At 33.4% G+C, this 19483-nt stretch overlaps 1 protein-coding gene across 1 annotated transcript in view; it reads left to right on the top strand.

Annotated features, from left to right (window-relative positions):
* The window catches only part of Tsp2A (tetraspanin 2A), a 42476-nt gene extending 26549 nt beyond the window's left edge, over positions 1-15927 (top strand). The window contains exons 2-5 of the mRNA XM_070643478.1: positions 4158-4355; positions 6931-7107; positions 13163-13348; positions 13420-15927. Coding sequence (XP_070499579.1) covers positions 4158-4355; positions 6931-7107; positions 13163-13348; positions 13420-13497 — 639 coding nt within the window. The 3' untranslated portion in view covers positions 13498-15927. The remainder of the gene's footprint in view (positions 1-4157; positions 4356-6930; positions 7108-13162; positions 13349-13419) is intronic.
* The last annotated feature ends 3556 nt before the right edge of the window (positions 15928-19483 follow it).

Consider the following 19483-nt stretch of genomic DNA (forward strand, 5'->3'; position numbering starts at 1 on the left):
CGAGTCTAGTTATCGTATACCAAGATAAAGATGCTGTCTAGTTAGATGCATGGTGTCGAGGAAGAGTAAGACATTGTTACCTATGGCAAGAAATGTCTAAGACTTGAACATGCCTAGGCAAAATCAAATTTTACAATAATACAGCCAAACACCTTTCCAAAATAACCAATTTCCCAACTCTGCCACTTATAGATTCTCCATATAATTCCAAAGATGCATTGCAATGCATTTTTTCATATAATATGATGCGATAATATAAGAATTCATAAGAAATGTTATGCAATCTCATTTATAATTCTTAACTCATGTATTATCCATTGCATGAATCCTTGTTGATCGATAAAACTCTATGTATTGATTGTCAGATAAGTTTGCAGATAGAATCAAAATCTTGTCCTCAAATATGAGATATTGTGTGATTTCCGGTCTGTTTTAAAGTTTTTATGAGTTTGTGGACTCAAGAGCAGTGGTGGGCAATCTATGTGCCACGGTACACAAGTGTAAGTGTCTAAAACCATATATTTTGTGCTGTTTTGGTAGAAACTTACAAACCAGGTGTGCCGCGGGAAAAAGGTTGACCAACACTGCTATAAAGTCTGATATCCCATATTCCTTATTAAACTAAAATTCCTCTAGATTTCCCAGAATTAAAATGAAAATTTATTCATCCTTTTAGTTCCTTTTGGATCAACAACTCCCTTAAAGTCCCCAAAGATTTATCGATTTAAATTAAATTACACTAATATTAATCATTAAAATCCCACAAATAAAATGAAAATTTAAATTAAAATAATTTTTCTAAATCTACAGCAATAAATTTGCTTGCATTATAGTATTATTAAATATGATTAATTTCATTTACGATTCCTACCCCACTTTACGCTATTCTCAACTCTCGTTATTTAATTTATGCATAAAGAAAATGTTTTTACAAGAATTTACTACTTCATTTTCTTCCTTCGCGTTCTACTCGGTGCGGATGTAAGGAAAACTTTAATAAAACAAAAAAAAAAATAATTTTCTTCTTCTTTTTAGCGCATTTTTGAATTTTTTTTCAAAAAGGTAGCTTATTAAATCACTTTGTTCGTTCGGTCGTTCGGCTGTTCGGGCGTTCGGCTGACGCTAAAAACTTTTTAACTAGACATCGTAGAGAGCTCGGAATGGTTTTAAAAGATCAGTTCCATAAAGTTATTGCGGCGCCGGCCATTTAAAACTTCCAAATCAAAGCATAAATACTATAATTAACAATTTTTCATTTTCATATACAACAACAACAAAAACATCAACACGTTTTTTCATTGCTTTTGAATGTTTTTCAATGTTCTTCGATGTTTTAACAATGTTTATCAAAATCCGTTAAATTATGAAATTCTTAAATTTCTAGTATGGTGACCTGTAATTAACTAGATCTTGTTTTGTGGGTCTGGAAGTGACCTCGATCCTACTGGATCTTGTTTTTGTGAGTCTGGAAGTTATATGTATCCTACTGGATCTGGAAGTGACCTGGATCCTACTGGATCTTGTTTTGTGGGTCTAGAAGTGAACTGGATCTAGTTTTGTAGATCGAGAACTGATTTATTAGTCAATTACTGATCGCTGGGACAAAAATGCGCTTAAGTCCCTCGATCAATAACACGAGGACTTTTGTAATTTTTTTCCACATGGAACGAAGTTCATTTTTCTTTTAATGACAAAAAATAGGGATTCGGAGAGGAAGTTAAGAGTAGAGAAAAAAGGCAGCATAAGTATTCATGAGAAGGGTGCACAGGGAAAAATCGATTTCCTTTTGCGCTTTTTTATGCTTTTTTTTTTCTTTTTCATTGGAAAAAAGTGTCCAAGGGTTGGGCAGTTTTGGATTTATTGGGAATTGAATTGAATTGGATGTTGTTTTGGGGAATTTATTTCCGGTTGGAGTTGTTAATAAGTGATGTTTAATATTTGTAGCTGGGAATAGCAACTGAAGCTGCTTTAAAACCAAAACTGGAAGTTTTTTGACGAACATCCAGTCCAGCTTGAAATCTTCTATTATCTTGCTAAGATCTCATCCTTTTTATTAACCAGCTGGAGCTGTTTGCTTACTGCTTAAAACCTTCTTCCTTTTCGGGATATTAATAGCTCAATTGGCATTTTCCTGAAATTTCGCACATCAAGTTTAAGAATTTATTGATTTTTCTCGTTATTTCTTACCATCCACATATTCTGCTACTGTTGCTCTACAGAATGGGTCATCTAAAAGGCATCTGTCTTCAATTCAAAGCCTTCAAACACACAACAATTCTAATATTCTTTATTTCAAACAATTCTTTTGATTTTCTTTTGCTTACAAACGTCCATATTTTTTAACTATGATTTTGAACCTAAATTTTTTGAATTTTAAACTTCCGTTATTATTTTGAATACTTGAATTTATGTTATTTACACCAAAATTTCACAACTTTAATAAGATTTCTTAGTGATCATCGAATTTCATTAATTTATACTATTAGATCATAAATAATAATATGATTGTGCAATGAAGAAATAATATTAATTGTCTGAAGAGCTAATATAATTCGTAATTAATTCATTAAAGATACTCAAGCATTTCTAATTGCTATTAAAAATTGATGTCATCCGTATGAGCCAAGGGAGCAGTTTTAGTCTCTAAACCACCCCTGAGATATCAAACTCCCATTCGAAACGTTTATGGCTATTTCCCTAATACAGAAGCACATAAAACTCCACATTTCAATAGACAACATACATGCACATCTCTCAATAACATTTACGTCCAGAAAATATTTTTCATTTATCACAAAAAAAAATCAATTTCCTGATGTTCCCAACCCTAAAAACAGCATCCAAAAAAAACACAGCATTGCTCAATGTCTCATTCTCTTTCCCCATAATACGCTACACAATGAGTCTCAATGGTATACTAAGCAATTGCAGACATTTAACTCTCAACACGGAAGCTAAAACTCATAAGAATCAGCATGCAAACGGAAAATTTTTCTCTTTTTGACAGAGAAGAGTCAGCACATAGAGATGAGAAATAGAAACTGTTTATGAAGAATATTTTTTTTTTCTTTTCTTTTTTTCATCATCATCATTCTTCACATTTTGCTGTTCCACTGGGCGCTTTAAAAGAGCGGAAATTTAATAAAAGGCAGCAAGCATTACATTACGATACTCAAAAGAGTCTTACAATATTTTTGCTATATACTTTCCTTTTTTTATCATCATCATCCACTCCAATGCGCGAAACAAAAATTCAATTAGCCGTTCAAGTTCCGTTTTAGCTTTTTCCTCTTCCTTTGCCATAAGTTTTCAATTGTGGCAAATTGAAGAGCAATTTTTATGTCATGAAAATGGCTTATGGGCTTATTGAGAACGGCTTTGATGAGTATTTTGAAGATCATGAAGAGATTTTTGAGTTTTAAGTTGTAAGAAAGTCGATTTCATCATAATTTAGTTAAAATTTGAGTTAATTATGAATTTAACGGTCGAAAAATATTTGAATTTTAAAGAAAGAAAATCATAGTTGCACACCCTGCATGATTATATACACTATAAATTCTCAATTGAGAGAGTTTGAAACAATTATAAATTTAACGGTCAAAAAATATTTGAATTTTATCAAAACAAAATCATAGTTGCACACCCTTTTTCATTATTTTGATTATTTAATCTCATTTGAGAGTTCAATAAGTAAATTTAATCAAAAGTGCATTAATTCAATTATTAGATATTCATCGATTCTGTTTAACTACTCCAGAATCTATAATCTCATCAATTTAATGCAATAATGCATCAGAAATGAAAGCTCTTTACTTTTGAAAATTGATAAAAACTTAAATTCAATCAAAATCTTTGTTTAATTAAATTAATTAAAGAACACTCAATATCAACAAAAGTGCTTTCTTACTTGCCATTTTCTAGAAGCACTTGAGAAAAGCTTAATGATATTGCTACAAATTACTTTATTCGGCTTTTCTTTGCTCTTCACTTTTCCATCAATTTTCTTCGTTTGACTTTATATATTTTTCCCTTCTTTATTTTATATTTTATTTTATTTATAAAATGTAATTTCAGCTCCTCATTTCAAGTAATCAAAAAAAATTTAATTTTCTCCTTACTCATTTTAAAAAGTTTCTTCAATTTTTCCTTCATTACAGTTATGCGGTCTCGGCTTATTTGCGTTCACAATTTGGATTCGTGTTGAGCCTGGCTTCGAGGAATGGATTCGAATTCTTGACGTCTACTCATACTACATTGGTGTTTACATTCTCATTGCACTTGCAGTATTCGTACTCGTTGTGTCATTCCTTGGATGTTGTGCGGCACTGGTTGAGCATGGACTTGGACTGATGATAGTAAGTACATTACATAAATTTTATTAGTCATATTAGATTGTAATGATTCAACATAAGGCAAAGTCGGAGTTTTTTCTGTGCCACATGGGAGAGATCGATATATCCATTTTCGGGGATATTATTCTTAGCTGGATTATACCGTATAGGATGGAGTAGATGAAAGAAGAGAAATAGCACACCATTCTATATGGCAATAGGATAAAACACATAAAAATATTTTCTTTTTTTGAAAAATATCCCTCAATTATATGTGACAAGCTAGAAGAAAAACTACTTTTTCACAGCTCCACATTCGTTCCCCCATTTGCTCACACAAAAAAGAAAAAAAAAACTCTTTTTCACTCCATAACCTACTATTTTACGGTTCATATTTATATATTTTGGTGTGGGTTACAAACCCCCCACCCCTCTCCCCCGATGGGTTTTTTTTCGGTATGTAAGCAAAAAACTTGGAATGTGCTTTAACGTTTTTTTTATCCTCGCTTGTCTTTCCACCCACAACTCGACAATATTCCAAAAATGAGGAACGATAGAAGTAAAGCAACAACAATGTTGAGAACGAGAAGTCGAGTGAGCTGAACGGACACGAGAAGAAAAAGCATTAATCATAAAATATATATGTACATTTATGTTGTGACATGTTTCTTTAATTTTTTTTTTTCACTCTCTTATTCTTGATGTTTCCTCCTCAGACCGACTTGTGTCCTTGTAGAAAGTGGAGAAAATATTTATTTTTTTTTTATTATTTCTATTTCTATTCCCTTTTTTTGTGCTGTTGTGTACTACTTCAATGTGTTTTGTGTTTAATTCTTGTAAAGGGGGATGGCAGGTTAAGTGAAGAATTTCGCTAGAAATGTTCGTTAGACACACTTTTTGAAATTAAAACTTACTTTGTGAATATTTGGATAATTTCAAATTTCTCACAAAACACTTGACTTGTTTGAACAACACTACTTAAGATGGTTACAGTTATCTTCCTGAACAGCACCAACAATTGATTCTAACTTATCTAGTCATTAATTAATTTAATTTCAAACAATTTTCACTTTTTAAGATCTTTGTTTACATTTTATGACTGAAGTTCAAATTTTGAACCTTAGAAATTTGTAGAGAATTCAAAAATTAACGAATTTTTGTAAACTATTAGAATCATTCAAATTTAGTCTTAAAGGGTAATTGTTCACATTAAAGCATGTTTTAGCTGCTCTTTGCAGTTCATTGCCCCAGCATTAATCAACAGTAAATCCATAAAAATAAACTGAACATCGAATTTCAAATCAAATCAAAAGTTACAGCTTAATATTGCAATATGATCCAAAATAGCTTACTTCAGGTTACAATTTCAAAATTCCTCACTTCCCCATACCAAAATATCTTCCATCCATGCCATTCCACCCCCTATACTCGACTCAACTTCCTTTATGTATGTCCCCACTGGTGGTTTTCCTTTTACGAACTAAAAACGTACACATATATTTCTATCAAATGATGCTTTAACTTATAAGTCATTCTGAAAGCGATTCATTTTCGACTATTGTCTCCCTTTGCTCTTTTTTTTATACTTTCCTCATTCTCGCCCTTTCTTTTCATAATTTATCCTCATTTTAACACATTATTTCATTCTTTAATGTTGGGGATGGGTTGGATATGGACGTAATGTGTGTTACTTATGTGGACACTCTTTTTTGGTGTCCTCCAATGAAGTTTAATTTGGTTTATTGCCTTAGCCAGAAACATTAAACTTTTAAATTATCTTCATGGAAACGAGGTCAATTCCTGGTTAAGTTTACTTTATGATTTTTTGCTTTTTTCTTAATAAATTGAATTGAGAGTTTTTTTGGGTAGATTTATTTATGAGGAAAGTACTAGGAAACTCTCTTTTGATGTTGGAATTTATAAAAAGATTTGTGAGAGATTTGGGAAAAAAATTAGCCGAAATTCTTTATCGTGATTCTCAGAATGATTGGATTTAAAAGGTTTGCTGAAGGTGAAGTTACCTGAAATTCATATAAATGTTCTTTTTTTCGGCTGAAAGAATTGTGGAAATTTGGTAAAATATGAATTTGAAAAGTTCATTGATTTTGAACATTGAAGTTTCAAAGTTCAATAAAATTTGAATTTTGAAAGTTCGTTAAAAATTGAACTGTAAAGGTTCAAAAAAATTATAATTTTAAATGATCGTTAAAAAATTTCCATTGAATTTAAAATTGAACTAGAATTTTGAACTTCAAAAGTACGTTTGATTTTAACATCAAAATTTCTTTTTAAAATTTGAATTTTCAAAATCCGTTATTACATTTTTGAAGAGTTTATTAAAATTCCAACAATAAAACCAAATAAAACAATTCTTTCTACCTCAAAATACTTCATAGAACCAAATAAAAATCCCAAGAATGCACAACAAACTCTACGTGCCATACAAAATATGTCCTTCGGAATCCACCCTGCGTTAAAATATCAACATTAACGGTTATTTTTCAATATGAATAACTCTATTTGAGAATTCAAGAATACAAATGCCCTTCATTACCATTTATATTAATTTTCCGTTCTCCTTTTTCTCTTTTTTTAACAGTTCACAATTCTACAAATTATTTGCTTTTTACTTGCAATATTCGGTACTGCAATTTTACTGGAACATTCAACATACGAATCCCGAATTCAGCCAATGATTCGTCACACAATGAATCGTTTGATTATGTATTCGGAACATGAGCCACAAAGGACAATGTTGAGGATGGTTCAAGAGAGTGTAAGTAATTCACAAATAGGGGTTTGTTCTGAAATGATGTCTGGGGTTTGATATTTGAGATAAGCTGTGTTGTAGATCAGTGTACTTGTCGTCTGAGAAACTCAGACAAGCATCTGACTGGCGCATCTGCATAGTGCATGGTGCATGTTGCATGTTGCATGGTACATGTTGTACGTTGCATGGTGCATGATGTATGGTGTATGATGCATGTTGCATGTTGCATGATGCATGGTGCATAGTGCATGTTACATGGTGCATGCTGCTTGGTGCATGTTGCATGGTCCATGATGCAAGGTGCATGGTGCATGGTACTCGGTGATATTCCAGTAGATGTGGTGACTGGATGGCTACCAAGTAGGTGATCTGCTCCACTTCATATCCCAACAGACATCAATCATGAACAACCCCTATGAAATTTTTTCATAAAAACAATTTTATATTTTCACCTCGATTATTATATTTGGTCGGTGTGAATGTAACAGACAGAGATGTGTGAAAAGTGGAATGAAAGTACTTGTAATATCAAACATAATTGATAAATCTGCATAAAAATCTCATCTGCCACGTAATCCTCTTTAAATAAATTGAAATTATTTTTTTTACCATCCTATAGCTCCTCGCCATCCATTCATTTATTCAGTTTTGCCCTCGCAATTTCTTCTCTTTTTTTAATAAATAACAAGTACTTGTTTATCTCGCCAACCACTGAGATTTTATTCCATCCATAATATTCCATCAAAATTATTATTAAATATTATCATTCCAGAGAGCCTCAGCCAAAGCACAAATGATTCAGTTCTGTTTTTCCTTCCACACTTTTTCGCGGTCTCACTCCCTTCACTTATTTTTTGCTAAATAAAAAACCATAATAAAACATTATAGTAATCAGTTTTTTTTACTGGCTCGCTGCAATCTGCGGTCGACACTCATTTTTCTCGAGCGCAATTTTATGGAAGAATTTTCTGCTTGCTTGGGCACTTTTGTACTGTTAATCTGATGGTTTATTTTGAGTTATGGAATTTAGGAAGAGATATGGTAATGGAGCTAGGAAGGGAATGGTTATTATAGAGTATCTTGACATAAGTTATGATTTAATACTATTTTACATTCTTTGGTCTGTTTTATAAGTAAGAAAATGTTTAAAAATGCTCAGAAATTGATAAAAAATAGAGTTTAATTTGAATAATATTCATTGTACACTGTTGAACACCCCTTTTTCATACAAAAGTTTAGTTTGATTTTGAACTTCGAAGAATAAACATCAATTTGCATAATTAAATCCATTTGGAAGTTGTTTAATCGGACATTTCTGCAATTATTCAGTTCTACAGTTAGAAAAACACTTCTACAATCACACAATTACAAGAGAATTCAGAGAAATTGCATTAAAAATGTTTTAAAAAGAATTTCTTTCACTAACACACTCTCAACTTTTGTTATTGATATGAAATTTTGGATAAATTACAAATTATTAACTAAAATCAATATTTTGTAGTTAAATAACAATTGCACGATCATTAGAATGTCTGAATATGTATAGATAACCATCGAATGGTATGTTTTTTGGAATATAATTTGGTTTTGAAACTTTTGTAATTTTCATCTGAATATTTTTTCTCAGAATTTCTGTAAACATTGCCTGAATAAGCAAAACCGGTAAAACTAGTCATTAAAGTAGTTCAGCCATTGCTACTTTTGTTTACTCGGGTTAAATTTACCACCTATCAAAAATACCACCCATCAAAACCGCATAGATCAGCTGTGACAAAAATTAAATTCAAAAAAGCCCTAACATCCACATACCACCATCTATTTCCAACAAATTAGTTTACACTATTAAACAATTAAATTCCGCTCTAGTAATTGAAGCAAAATAAACTCAAATAGTGCTGCGCTCTTTCAATCATCAAACAAAAGAAGTTGCTCATGCTTCTCTGCCGCTGTTGTTATTTTTATACCAACTTAATGGCGGTATATGAAAACAAAAAAAAAATTTTTTTTTTCATTGTTTCATATTATTTTCATTATTATATGATTATATACCATTACTCTCTCTTCCTTCTCTCGCAACAAAACGACATCGTAGGCTGAGCCGGAATTGGGATGGGAATGACTACACATCATGTGAAAATGCTTTCGCGAGAGCATTTTTTTTGGATGAAATTTGAATGGGTTGTGACATAATTATAGAGGACGTCAGGGACATTTTCATTTTAATTACTACATTATATTATTTTAATAATCATTTTCGAGGTCGTTTTATTGAAATTAACCTCACTCAATATTCCCTGTGCCGCACACACAAAAAAAAGAGGGAATAACAAAAAAAAATCCTCAAATTCATGTCTCGAGGGCTAATTAATTTGGCTCAAAATAGGATTCTTCTCTGCTAAATGAGAGTAGCATGGTTAATCGTTAACGATTGGAGAATTGAGATTAGATTCTTGTGCCGTTAATTCGGTGTGATAAGAGTTTAAGGTTGAAAAGGTAGAAGCACAAGAATTAACATAATATTATAAAGTTGAGGATATTAAAGGATTAAAATTTTGCTTCATCAACTTCTTTAATTTGGAAGAAATAAGAATGCTTTGGTGAATTATTTTTTTGGAGGTAATAAGAGCAGTGATAATCATAGTAATGAGCTTAGTTATATTAGAACAGTGGTGAGCAACCTGTGTGTTGCGACACAGTAGTGTGACACAAAAAATGTCTGAAAATGACATGAAACGTACGTCGTGTGTGATTTCGGTCAAGGCTTACCACCAAGATGTACCAAAAAAATAAAAGGTTGCTCACCACTGACTTAGAATCTAGGGCAACCTTAGGGAATCATTCATTTAGGTTCATTTAGGTTCATTTAGATTCATTTAGGGGTTCATTTAGGCTGATCGATAAAAAGACAGAAAAGTCAATAGTCAGAAATTATTGATTTTTAGACACTAAAATGGACTTTTTCAGACCTGGCTTCATAATACATTACTGTATCCTCGAGCTTATTCAGAAGGAAGCAACCTTCAATTTGCTAGAGTTTTTAGTCAACCCCTTTAAAAATCCCCCAAATCTTCATCTTCTCTTTAAAGTTTAATTCACTTTTTGAACTTTGCTTCCAAGAAGTCATATTCATTTGTGTTTATCCTTCTGAGAAAATCAAATCTTATTGATACTTTCAAGTCGAATGTCGAATTGTATAGGTGGCTTTTTAATTTATTACATAAATAAGTTATAAGGTTTGCATTACGTGACACGTGAATTGCGGAAGAAAAATAATAATAAAATGTTTTAAATGTTAACAATCTATTCAATGATGCTAATGTGGGTGATAAAGTAGGTTTTGATTTGTTTGGGAGTTTGAAGTCAGTGCAGTGATGATTAATTCCTATTGATCCACTATGAATTGTGGAGCATTAATTAAACGGTTGAACTTGTTTCTTCTCTTCTGGCCTCTGGAAATCTTGGTAAAGACGGCTAATTCTGCCAGTTTTAGAGTCAGTGCTATGTTAAACTGTTTTGTGCTAGGACACACCTTGGTGGTAAGGCATGACTGAAACACACGGCATGCGGTTCATGGTGCCACGGCGCATAGCTTAAACAATACTGGACTAAGTATTTAGATTTTAGAAATAAAATGTCATCAGAGTTTCTGTGGCACCAAGTACTTCTTGGTCAGTTAATTGAGTTATCCATAGTGCCATCATATAGTATACCTGGTGAATCGAAGTGGTTCGTTCAGCGAAACTGCTTAGTAATTTAGTAAATTTTTATTGCTATAACGACCCTTCGATTATGGATTCGTATATTAGATTATATAAGGAGTGTAGTCAGAAATTTAAGGGAGATTTTTAAAATATTTATGTCTTTGAAGAAGGGATGGGTGCGATGTGACGTCACGAGGGCAATCTTGGTCACGATTAGTATACCTCAGTTTCAAATCACTCGATTGACCCTCTTCGAGCCCTTCTTCGGTTCTCTGCGGCCTACTAAGGATGACCCAGATTCCCGACATACAGAAAAATGCATCATGACATTGACTTCTTATTTTACCCTTCAACCTTCATAAAATAAACAGTCGTTTATTTCATTAAAATCATCACAATTATTTCCTCATGAAGAAAATCATTTGAAAACGTTTCACGATTCAATAATGAATTCATGACTCGATGCAGTAAAATACGAAATTTATTTTCTAATTTTGTTGGAAAGATTAATCGTAAAACAATTAAAAGAGCGAGCACAAAAATAAAAGAGAGAAAAACTATCAAACCGTATAACCGATAATTGTCTTAATATGATGAAATCAGTGAACTGAAGTAAATTGATTATCAATGAAATGATTGAAGAACTGAAAATAAAGTAATTGGAATTTTTTTTCCATATGATTCTTTTTCCTTCATCAACAAAATCATCGGTGGTAGTAACAACACGAGAATAATTTTATTTTTTTATTTTAACGCGATGTAAAATTGAAATCGAGAAAAAAAATACAAAAGAAAGTTGCTCGACTCTCGATTCTGATGTTATGAAATCGGAAAAATTGTTGGAATTGTAGATGGATGGGGATTTGAGCGCAGTTTTAAGAGAAATTTTAGAGTTACAACAATTTTAAAAATTTAACGGTTTTCTAAAATTTAAATTTTTTGGAGCTGATTTATTCGAATCAAATTTCAATTTTTCACTGGATTTCAACATTTTTGCTAAATTTTGGCAGAATTTCTATTTCTTATCCGTCACTTGGTACCCTAAGGTAGTGGTTCTCAAATTTTAAGGTAGACAACCGCGACCAGTACTTGGATCGAGACCGAGACGCGGACTGGGGTCGAAACTTAGACTAGGACTGGGATCGAAATCGAAACTGGGAACGAGATTGAGACTGGGATTGAGACCGAGACCGGGATTAGGATTGAAACTGAGACTGGGACTGGGATCAAGAATGACAACGGGACTAGGATTGAAACTTTGACTGGGGCGGAAATCGACACCGAGACGGGGACTAGGATTGGAACTGAGACTGGGACTGGAATCGAGACCGAAACCGAAACTGTGATTGAAATTGAGACCGAGACTGAAACTGGGATCGATACCATGACCGAGACTGGGATCTAAGACGAGACCGTGACCGAGATTGAGACCGAGACCGTAACTTGGACCAAAATTTTTCAAAGTATGATGTACCCTTTTAGATTGCTAATAGGATTGCTTCATTTCCTCTAAGCCCTAAAACCTAGAACCATTAATATTAAAATCTTAAGAGTTTATACAGGCACCAAAGTAAACATCTACATCCCTAGACCTATTCAGCTCAATTTCCCCTATCCCTAATCCAATAACCCACCCAACATGACAAAATAGCCATAAATTCCCATTTAAACATCCATTTCGTACCAAAAAAAAATCTACATCCAGATACGATGTAGGGAGTAATCGACAATGTCAAGAGGAAATGAAAAATTTTCCACTGCATTCGAAATATGAGGCAACAAAAAAAAAACCAAGAATAACAAGAAAAATATGGAAAGAGGAACGAGGGTGGCAGAAAAAAAGAGTATACATAAATTTATTGCCAAGTTTCCTTTCTGAGCTATTGCTTGCCGTTATGTGAGCTTTAAAAGTAAAACATACATACGGGTACGAAAAGGATGAAATCGATGACTCGACACATGTAATGTGAGAAATCGGTTGCAATTTATATCACATTATAGCAGCTCCTCTATGGATATAGAAAAAAAATGGCAATTGTAGTATGAGTTTTTTAAAAAATATTGAGGAACGAGGAATTGTGGAAGGAAGAAATCTTTCTAACATTTTACTGTATTGGATGTCAAGCTATCAATCACATTATGATGATTGATTCCAATGAAAATAAATGAAATTGAACGAGGGAAGAAAAAAAAGGCATAGAACGATACAGCCATATCTGTTGCCATTTGTTCAATGAATGTGATTTTTTGTGAATGAATCTCTTGTTACCAATTATCTACAAACTGCCATTTAAACTTCTCATGTTTAGCTATAAATATCCTTCATCCTGTTCTTTGTCTACTTCCCAAAAAAAACACAGGTTGCATGCTGCGGATCGGAAGGACCAAATGACTACTTAAATCTTCGTCAACCATTGCCGATTGAATGTCGCGATACTGTCACCGGACATGCCTTTGCTAATGGATGTGTTGATGAACTGACATGGTATTTGGAAGATAAATCGATTTGGGCTGCCGCTATGGCAATGTCATTGGCAATGATCCACGTAAGCATCCACACAACCTCCCCAAAAACCTTGAAAATCATTTTAATGTTTATTTAATCTTTTTTTTTTAGGTTATAAATGCAGTTTTGGCAATCGTCCTGATGCAAGCGTTGAGGCGGGAAGAGCAAATAATGTATCGTCGAAATTAGGTTATCATCAGATTTATACAGCAACACAAAAAAAAATTATGTAGCGGGAAATGACCCAATTTTTATTATATTTTTTTGTCTGTGTGTATTTGTACATCCAGCGAGAAGATAAACATTTCAGGCATTTAAGGAACAATTTTTTTTTTTAGCAGAACAGATTCTTTTTTTTCCGCCATTTCCGAGCGACATACTTTATGATGTAATTGCATATCTATGCTACTCGGCATCATTCATTTTTATTAATATTAAATTTAACAATTTTTTTTTTATAAATTAATCTATTTCGCGCGTATGCAACAATTCCCATACGCATGAAGCTTTGATACATAAATTTATATCATGAATAAATATTTACTAGATGTAATAAATACAAGCAACAAGAACAATAACATAGTATAAGGCAGTGGTGGGTAAGCTTTGGTTTTTTGGGGCACAGCGACAGTGGCAGAGGTTGAAATCGGGTCGGATTTTGTATGTAAAAGTCGACTTGAGTTGGTTCCTTGTTAATTTGGAGACGACATCGAGCTCTGCCTAGAATTATGTGCCATGTGTCATGTGCCATGTGTCATGTGCCATGTACCATGTGTCATGTATATTATCATGTCTGTCATGTGCCATGTGCCATGTGGCTTACCACTTAGCAGAACTCGCGGACACAAAGGTATGTCCTGCTAAGTGTGCTTTGCTAAGAGGTAAGCCTCCCCAAAACCTCACACAGCATACGGTTCATGGCATTTTCAACATTAGCGACACTTTATCATGTCACACCACACATGTTGCCCACCACTGTCACAAGCAACACAAAATATGTATATTGAGATCGAGTCATGTCGATTTCCTTCCGCCATGACCTCCATTTTCATCTTTTGCCCTCCCATCTTCACTTCCTTTTTAAGAACATTATAAAAAAAAATTCCTACCCAGAATACATAAACATACACATCTACCCTTCATTACTTCCTCTCATTCTCTTCTTACCACCACCGAATTTAGTCATTTCAGTTTATTCATGATTCCTCCTCAATCATTCTGAAAATAACATTACGACGAGAATTTTTAGCATGATATTAAAAAAGAAGAAAATTGATTTTGATTTTAGGTATGGATGTTTTATTGGGATTGAAGACTGATGGTTGGAATATTATCATGTCTTAAGGGCTCCTTTTTTTGCTTTGGATGAAATGAGAAATCTAGGATACAAGTGCTATGATAGCATGTAAAGGAGTAAGAAGGCTGTGTAACCTTCAATTATGCTGATGATACGAGAAACGCTAGCAAGATGCTAGATGCTCAGTGGACTAGATTTGATATAAAGTTGGATTCATAATGATGAGCAAGGATGAACAAAATCCAAAAATTTGGAGTGTTTAGTTTGTTGCTCAGCTTGTTGCTGAGTTTGTTGCTCAGATTGTTGCCAAGCTTATTCCTGAGTTTGTTGCTTAACTTGTTGCGACACACTTAATATCATGTCATTGTAGATAACATCAGAGTTAGCACGACTCCAGAAGTCGGACTCTACTGGTCTCCAATCAAACTCCAAAATCCGACTCTAAATAAGTCCGAAATCTACTGGAGTCGAACTTCAAAATGAAGTACTGCTGAACCTGTTTGACATGCCATAGATCCTGGGTTTAATCCCAAGTCATGACTCATTTTCGAAGCTCTTTTTCCATTTCAACGTTCAGTTTTGAGGTCTTTGGCACATAATGTGTCTCCATTGCTAGGGCATTCCTACTATCGAGATGATTTTCTTTAAGAAGTCTTGCGCACCAGAATTGCAACTGGCTACATTGCAGGATACATCAGGTCTTAAGACGTACTCGTGTCTTAAAACACACGAGTCCAACTTGACTTTCTCTAGGGATCGAACCCGGGTTGTTAGGATTCTTAGACCGACACTCAAACCACCACGCAACTGTTGCTTTATTGTTGCCTAGATTGAAAGCACTCCTAAATTCCTCAAAAAGAAAAACTAATCTATTCTTAAATACTCTCTTCAATCCACATCAAAATCATCCACAAAACATCATCCAGCCATGCTAAAAATTCGCGTCTTCTTTACAGTGACGACTTCTACTGACTTCCTTTCTCTCTCTCTTTTTTTCTCCGCATAATTTTGTTTACGATTCATTTACATCCTCCACGCACAAAATTCTTGTTATTTTAAAAAAAATATGAATATTCTAAAAATATACAAATAAATGAGCATAAAAGAATTAAATAGGACTTATACTTTAAGGATTTCATCATTGTACAATTATTAATTCCATTTTTTTGTTCAAGAACTTATTTTTTATGTAAAGCAAAAATTAAATTGAGACATTAAATAAAAAAAAAATCTTTTTGTTCCACATCGTTGGTCGTGGCGCGCAGGAAATAATGGGATATTTGCTGTGCGTTACGATGGCGATATCAAACAGACTGTTGTAATATCTTGATTTTCTTTTTTTGCGCTCGTTTCCATTCTCTCCCTTCACTTCCGTCAGGAATATAAAAATTGTTCAATTTAATTCGATTTTTTTTTGGCGCTTGCTGTATTGTTGATTAAAATTTGATTGTTTGCTCACTTTGTCTGAGTGGATGAGTGTTATGGATTTTTATTGGAATATAAAACTATAGACTTTGATTGATTATACAGATTGAAGTGCTTTGGAAATAGAAATGCTATGTGAATGATGTACTATAATTAGTAAGCGAAACTCTTTTATTGATTTGTAAATAAAACTTTTGCTATGCTGGATTTTTGAGAGATTTTTGTTGTTTCGAGTACATAATGCATTAAGTCCGATTGGCACATGTTGGAGTTTGGTCCGTAGAATGGTAAATCAGATTCCTGTCATCTTCTTTGAACAGTTTAGTTTCAAATATAGCAAGTTGTAAACCTATTATACCTAACCTATTTATGAGGCTGCCATCTTTACTTATCCCTGTACAGCTTTAGTCCCCAACGGTGTTCTTAGTGAAAACAGGCAAAAACAACGGAATGGTGAAACACTTGACGTCAGCCACCGAGTCAGATCGACATCTTCTCAACTCCTTACAAATTAGACTGTATAGTTAGAAGTAAGTAGCATCCGCTTGGTAGTTGCTGCCATATTCATTATACATTCCTGCTAACCACCATATAGACAACACATCGACATCCACTGATCGGGTAGAGTGCTCTATTGTTTGAACAAACTAATGCTAATTTACATTCATTAGCTGTTCACTGCACTGTTAATAATGTTGTGTTTACATAACCAGAAGTTTCGCTGGCTTAATATAGAGGAACTGTAAAATTTACACAACTCTAGGCCAAACTAGAGTCTAGATGAAATCAGAAAGTCGCAGGATAAATTGTTAATAGATGTGTTCTTTCTATCTAATTAGAGCTGATAATAATGAAGAGGTTTGACATTAGGTATCAAATTTTCCGATTTTCCTGGTAGGCACATGACTTAGAGAAAGCGAAAAATTCAACAAGATTCTATGTTTTCAGGCTCTATGTCACATCTACATCATGTGCTTAAGAAGTGTCTACCTAGACTGTCTACCCAGATGCTTATTAACATTTCATAAAATTATCTATGATCACTAAGTCAATTTTCAAATTTCAACAACAATAGCACTTTATACAGTCCAGGTCAACCTATTTTGTGTCATGTACACTCATTGGTCACACAATAGCCACCACAAGGACTTCCCGAAGATTCGGTCTAGACAAACTTTCGAGACCCGGGACCGAGAACAAGATTGGCCGGAAACACTGCCCAGGAAGTCATGGTCTCAAACTCAGCATTGGGAACCTTTGTCCACCACTGATGTTGCCATCATGTCACCAAGCTGCACATGCTCACTATTCACATCACACACTAATACACCAAGAGTCAAACTCATTCAACCTTCATATCATACAGTCATTATCATTACCATTACCATGCGCTACTCTATATTATTCATCAATTTGAATGACTTTTCAACTCTCAATTGTTACGTTTCCTATTTGAGAGAAAATTTTCCTTTTCATTTTCCATCTATAATAATGTAATATAAAATTGAATCGATTGGCAAATAAAATAAATGGATATTAAATATTATTACTGTAAATCATTAAGAAATTTTTGATGTTTTTCTACGATATTAAGATACCGTATAGAAAATAATAGCGTAGGCAGTTCTAATATTGCTGATGTTGACGATGGGGGAATTTTTTTTGGGAAATTTGATTGATATTTTGGAAAAAGCATTTCCACTTCCATAGGTAAGTAATTTGTGGCAATAGATTTGGACTTTCCTGGAAGGCATACGTCGTAGAAAAGGAGATGGATGTGACACTGGCGTGTGGCCATATTTGATGCTCATTATTAGAAGTTCCAGGAAGTAACAAGATATCTGAATTGAGTCTATATTATTATTTTCTACTAGAGTATACGATATGTATGATTAGATAACAAAGAAATAATAAGGCATTACTTCTGACAAAACTTCCACGTGGTAATGGGTCCACACCTATTACATTATTGGAAGTTCCAGGAAGTTCCAAGAAGTCCAAATTGAATCCAAATTATTATATTATTCTAAACCTACGATGTATAAGATTAGTAAGCAATTTAATGATAAAATGTAACTTTAGAAATTACTTCCACGCGGCAATGGGTCTACACCCTTTCATATACCAAAGTCATACTATTTCTGGAGCTTAGCACTGAGTAGACATCCTGGAAACAGTGTATTAGATTAGTTAGCAATTTCATGTTGGAAAATTACTTTAGGAATAACTTCCACGCGGCAATCGGTCTACACCTTGTCACATATCAAAGACATGCCTTTACAGGAGCTTACCAATGAGTAGACAACCTTAAAAAAACCCTCAAAAACACTTGCCAAGTCACTTTGCCACTCTACCATTCGCTTTTCCTTAAATTACACCCCAATTTTAATAAAACTACCCCCACATCATTAAAATATTGAACAGACAATAAGGTTGATTTTAACATGAAATTACATGCCATAATATAATGTATGCTTGTATATATCTCAATAATCGTAGTCATAAAAAAATGCCATGATATTATGAGGAGCAAAAATAGAAAGAAAGATAGAAAAAAATAAACTGGGAGGGAAGGAAGGAAGGAAGGAATATGAAGATGAGAACTTAACACATCTACAATCAAATAGAAAAACACATAATTTCATAATTACATATTTATGTATGGCTTTATCATCATAACATCGCATCATATCGTCTCTATAACATATTAAAATATATGTAAGTTAATCCATTGAGTTCCTCCTTCCGTCTCATCTAGTGACTAGCTGTTATAATTATATATATATATATATAGAGTATACATTGTATATCTGTGACTGTATGCTGGATTTCAAGCATATTTTGTATCCCTCCTCCTAGTTATATTCATTATGTGGTTTTAAGCTATAACTGTGGCAATATCAACAGCAAAAATAATAAAGGCAAAAGCATGTTAAGTGAGTATAAAAGAGTATCCTCATTTATGTCTACTATACTACGGACTAAGCGAGATATATAGCCCTTCTGCCACCATATATTTATTCCCATATCTCTTTCTCATAATACAATTAAATTGCAACTTTAATAAATGTTACAACTTTCTCTCCTCTCTTTTTGCCTTTTTTTGTCTTCTTACTCCTCATGAGGCAGCAGTTGATGCTACATATTCTGTGTTCATTCATTACTCTTCATCTTCTCATACTCATCCCTTAACACTCTTAATTTCTTTTACTTGATTATATATTTTTTTTACTTCTTCCTCTTATTCCTGTTGGCTTTTTTTATACACACACTTGAACCAGTTAAGCTAAGTCATGTGTGGGTGCAAAAAACGCATACTTAATGATCTTTATAAGATTGCTGGAATTAATGTTCTGTGTTATGTATTATTATAAAGGTCATGTGGAATTGCTGGTATTAAGGACGATTGAAATCACAAGAATGACCTTTAGCGAGTCAAATGGGAAACGTGAA

The sequence above is a fragment of the Chironomus tepperi genome, unplaced genomic scaffold (assembly GCF_022539635.2).
Source record: "Chironomus tepperi strain 1889 unplaced genomic scaffold, CSIRO-AGI_Ctep_v1 contig_310, whole genome shotgun sequence".
Lineage (NCBI taxonomy): Eukaryota > Metazoa > Arthropoda > Insecta > Diptera > Chironomidae > Chironomus > Chironomus tepperi.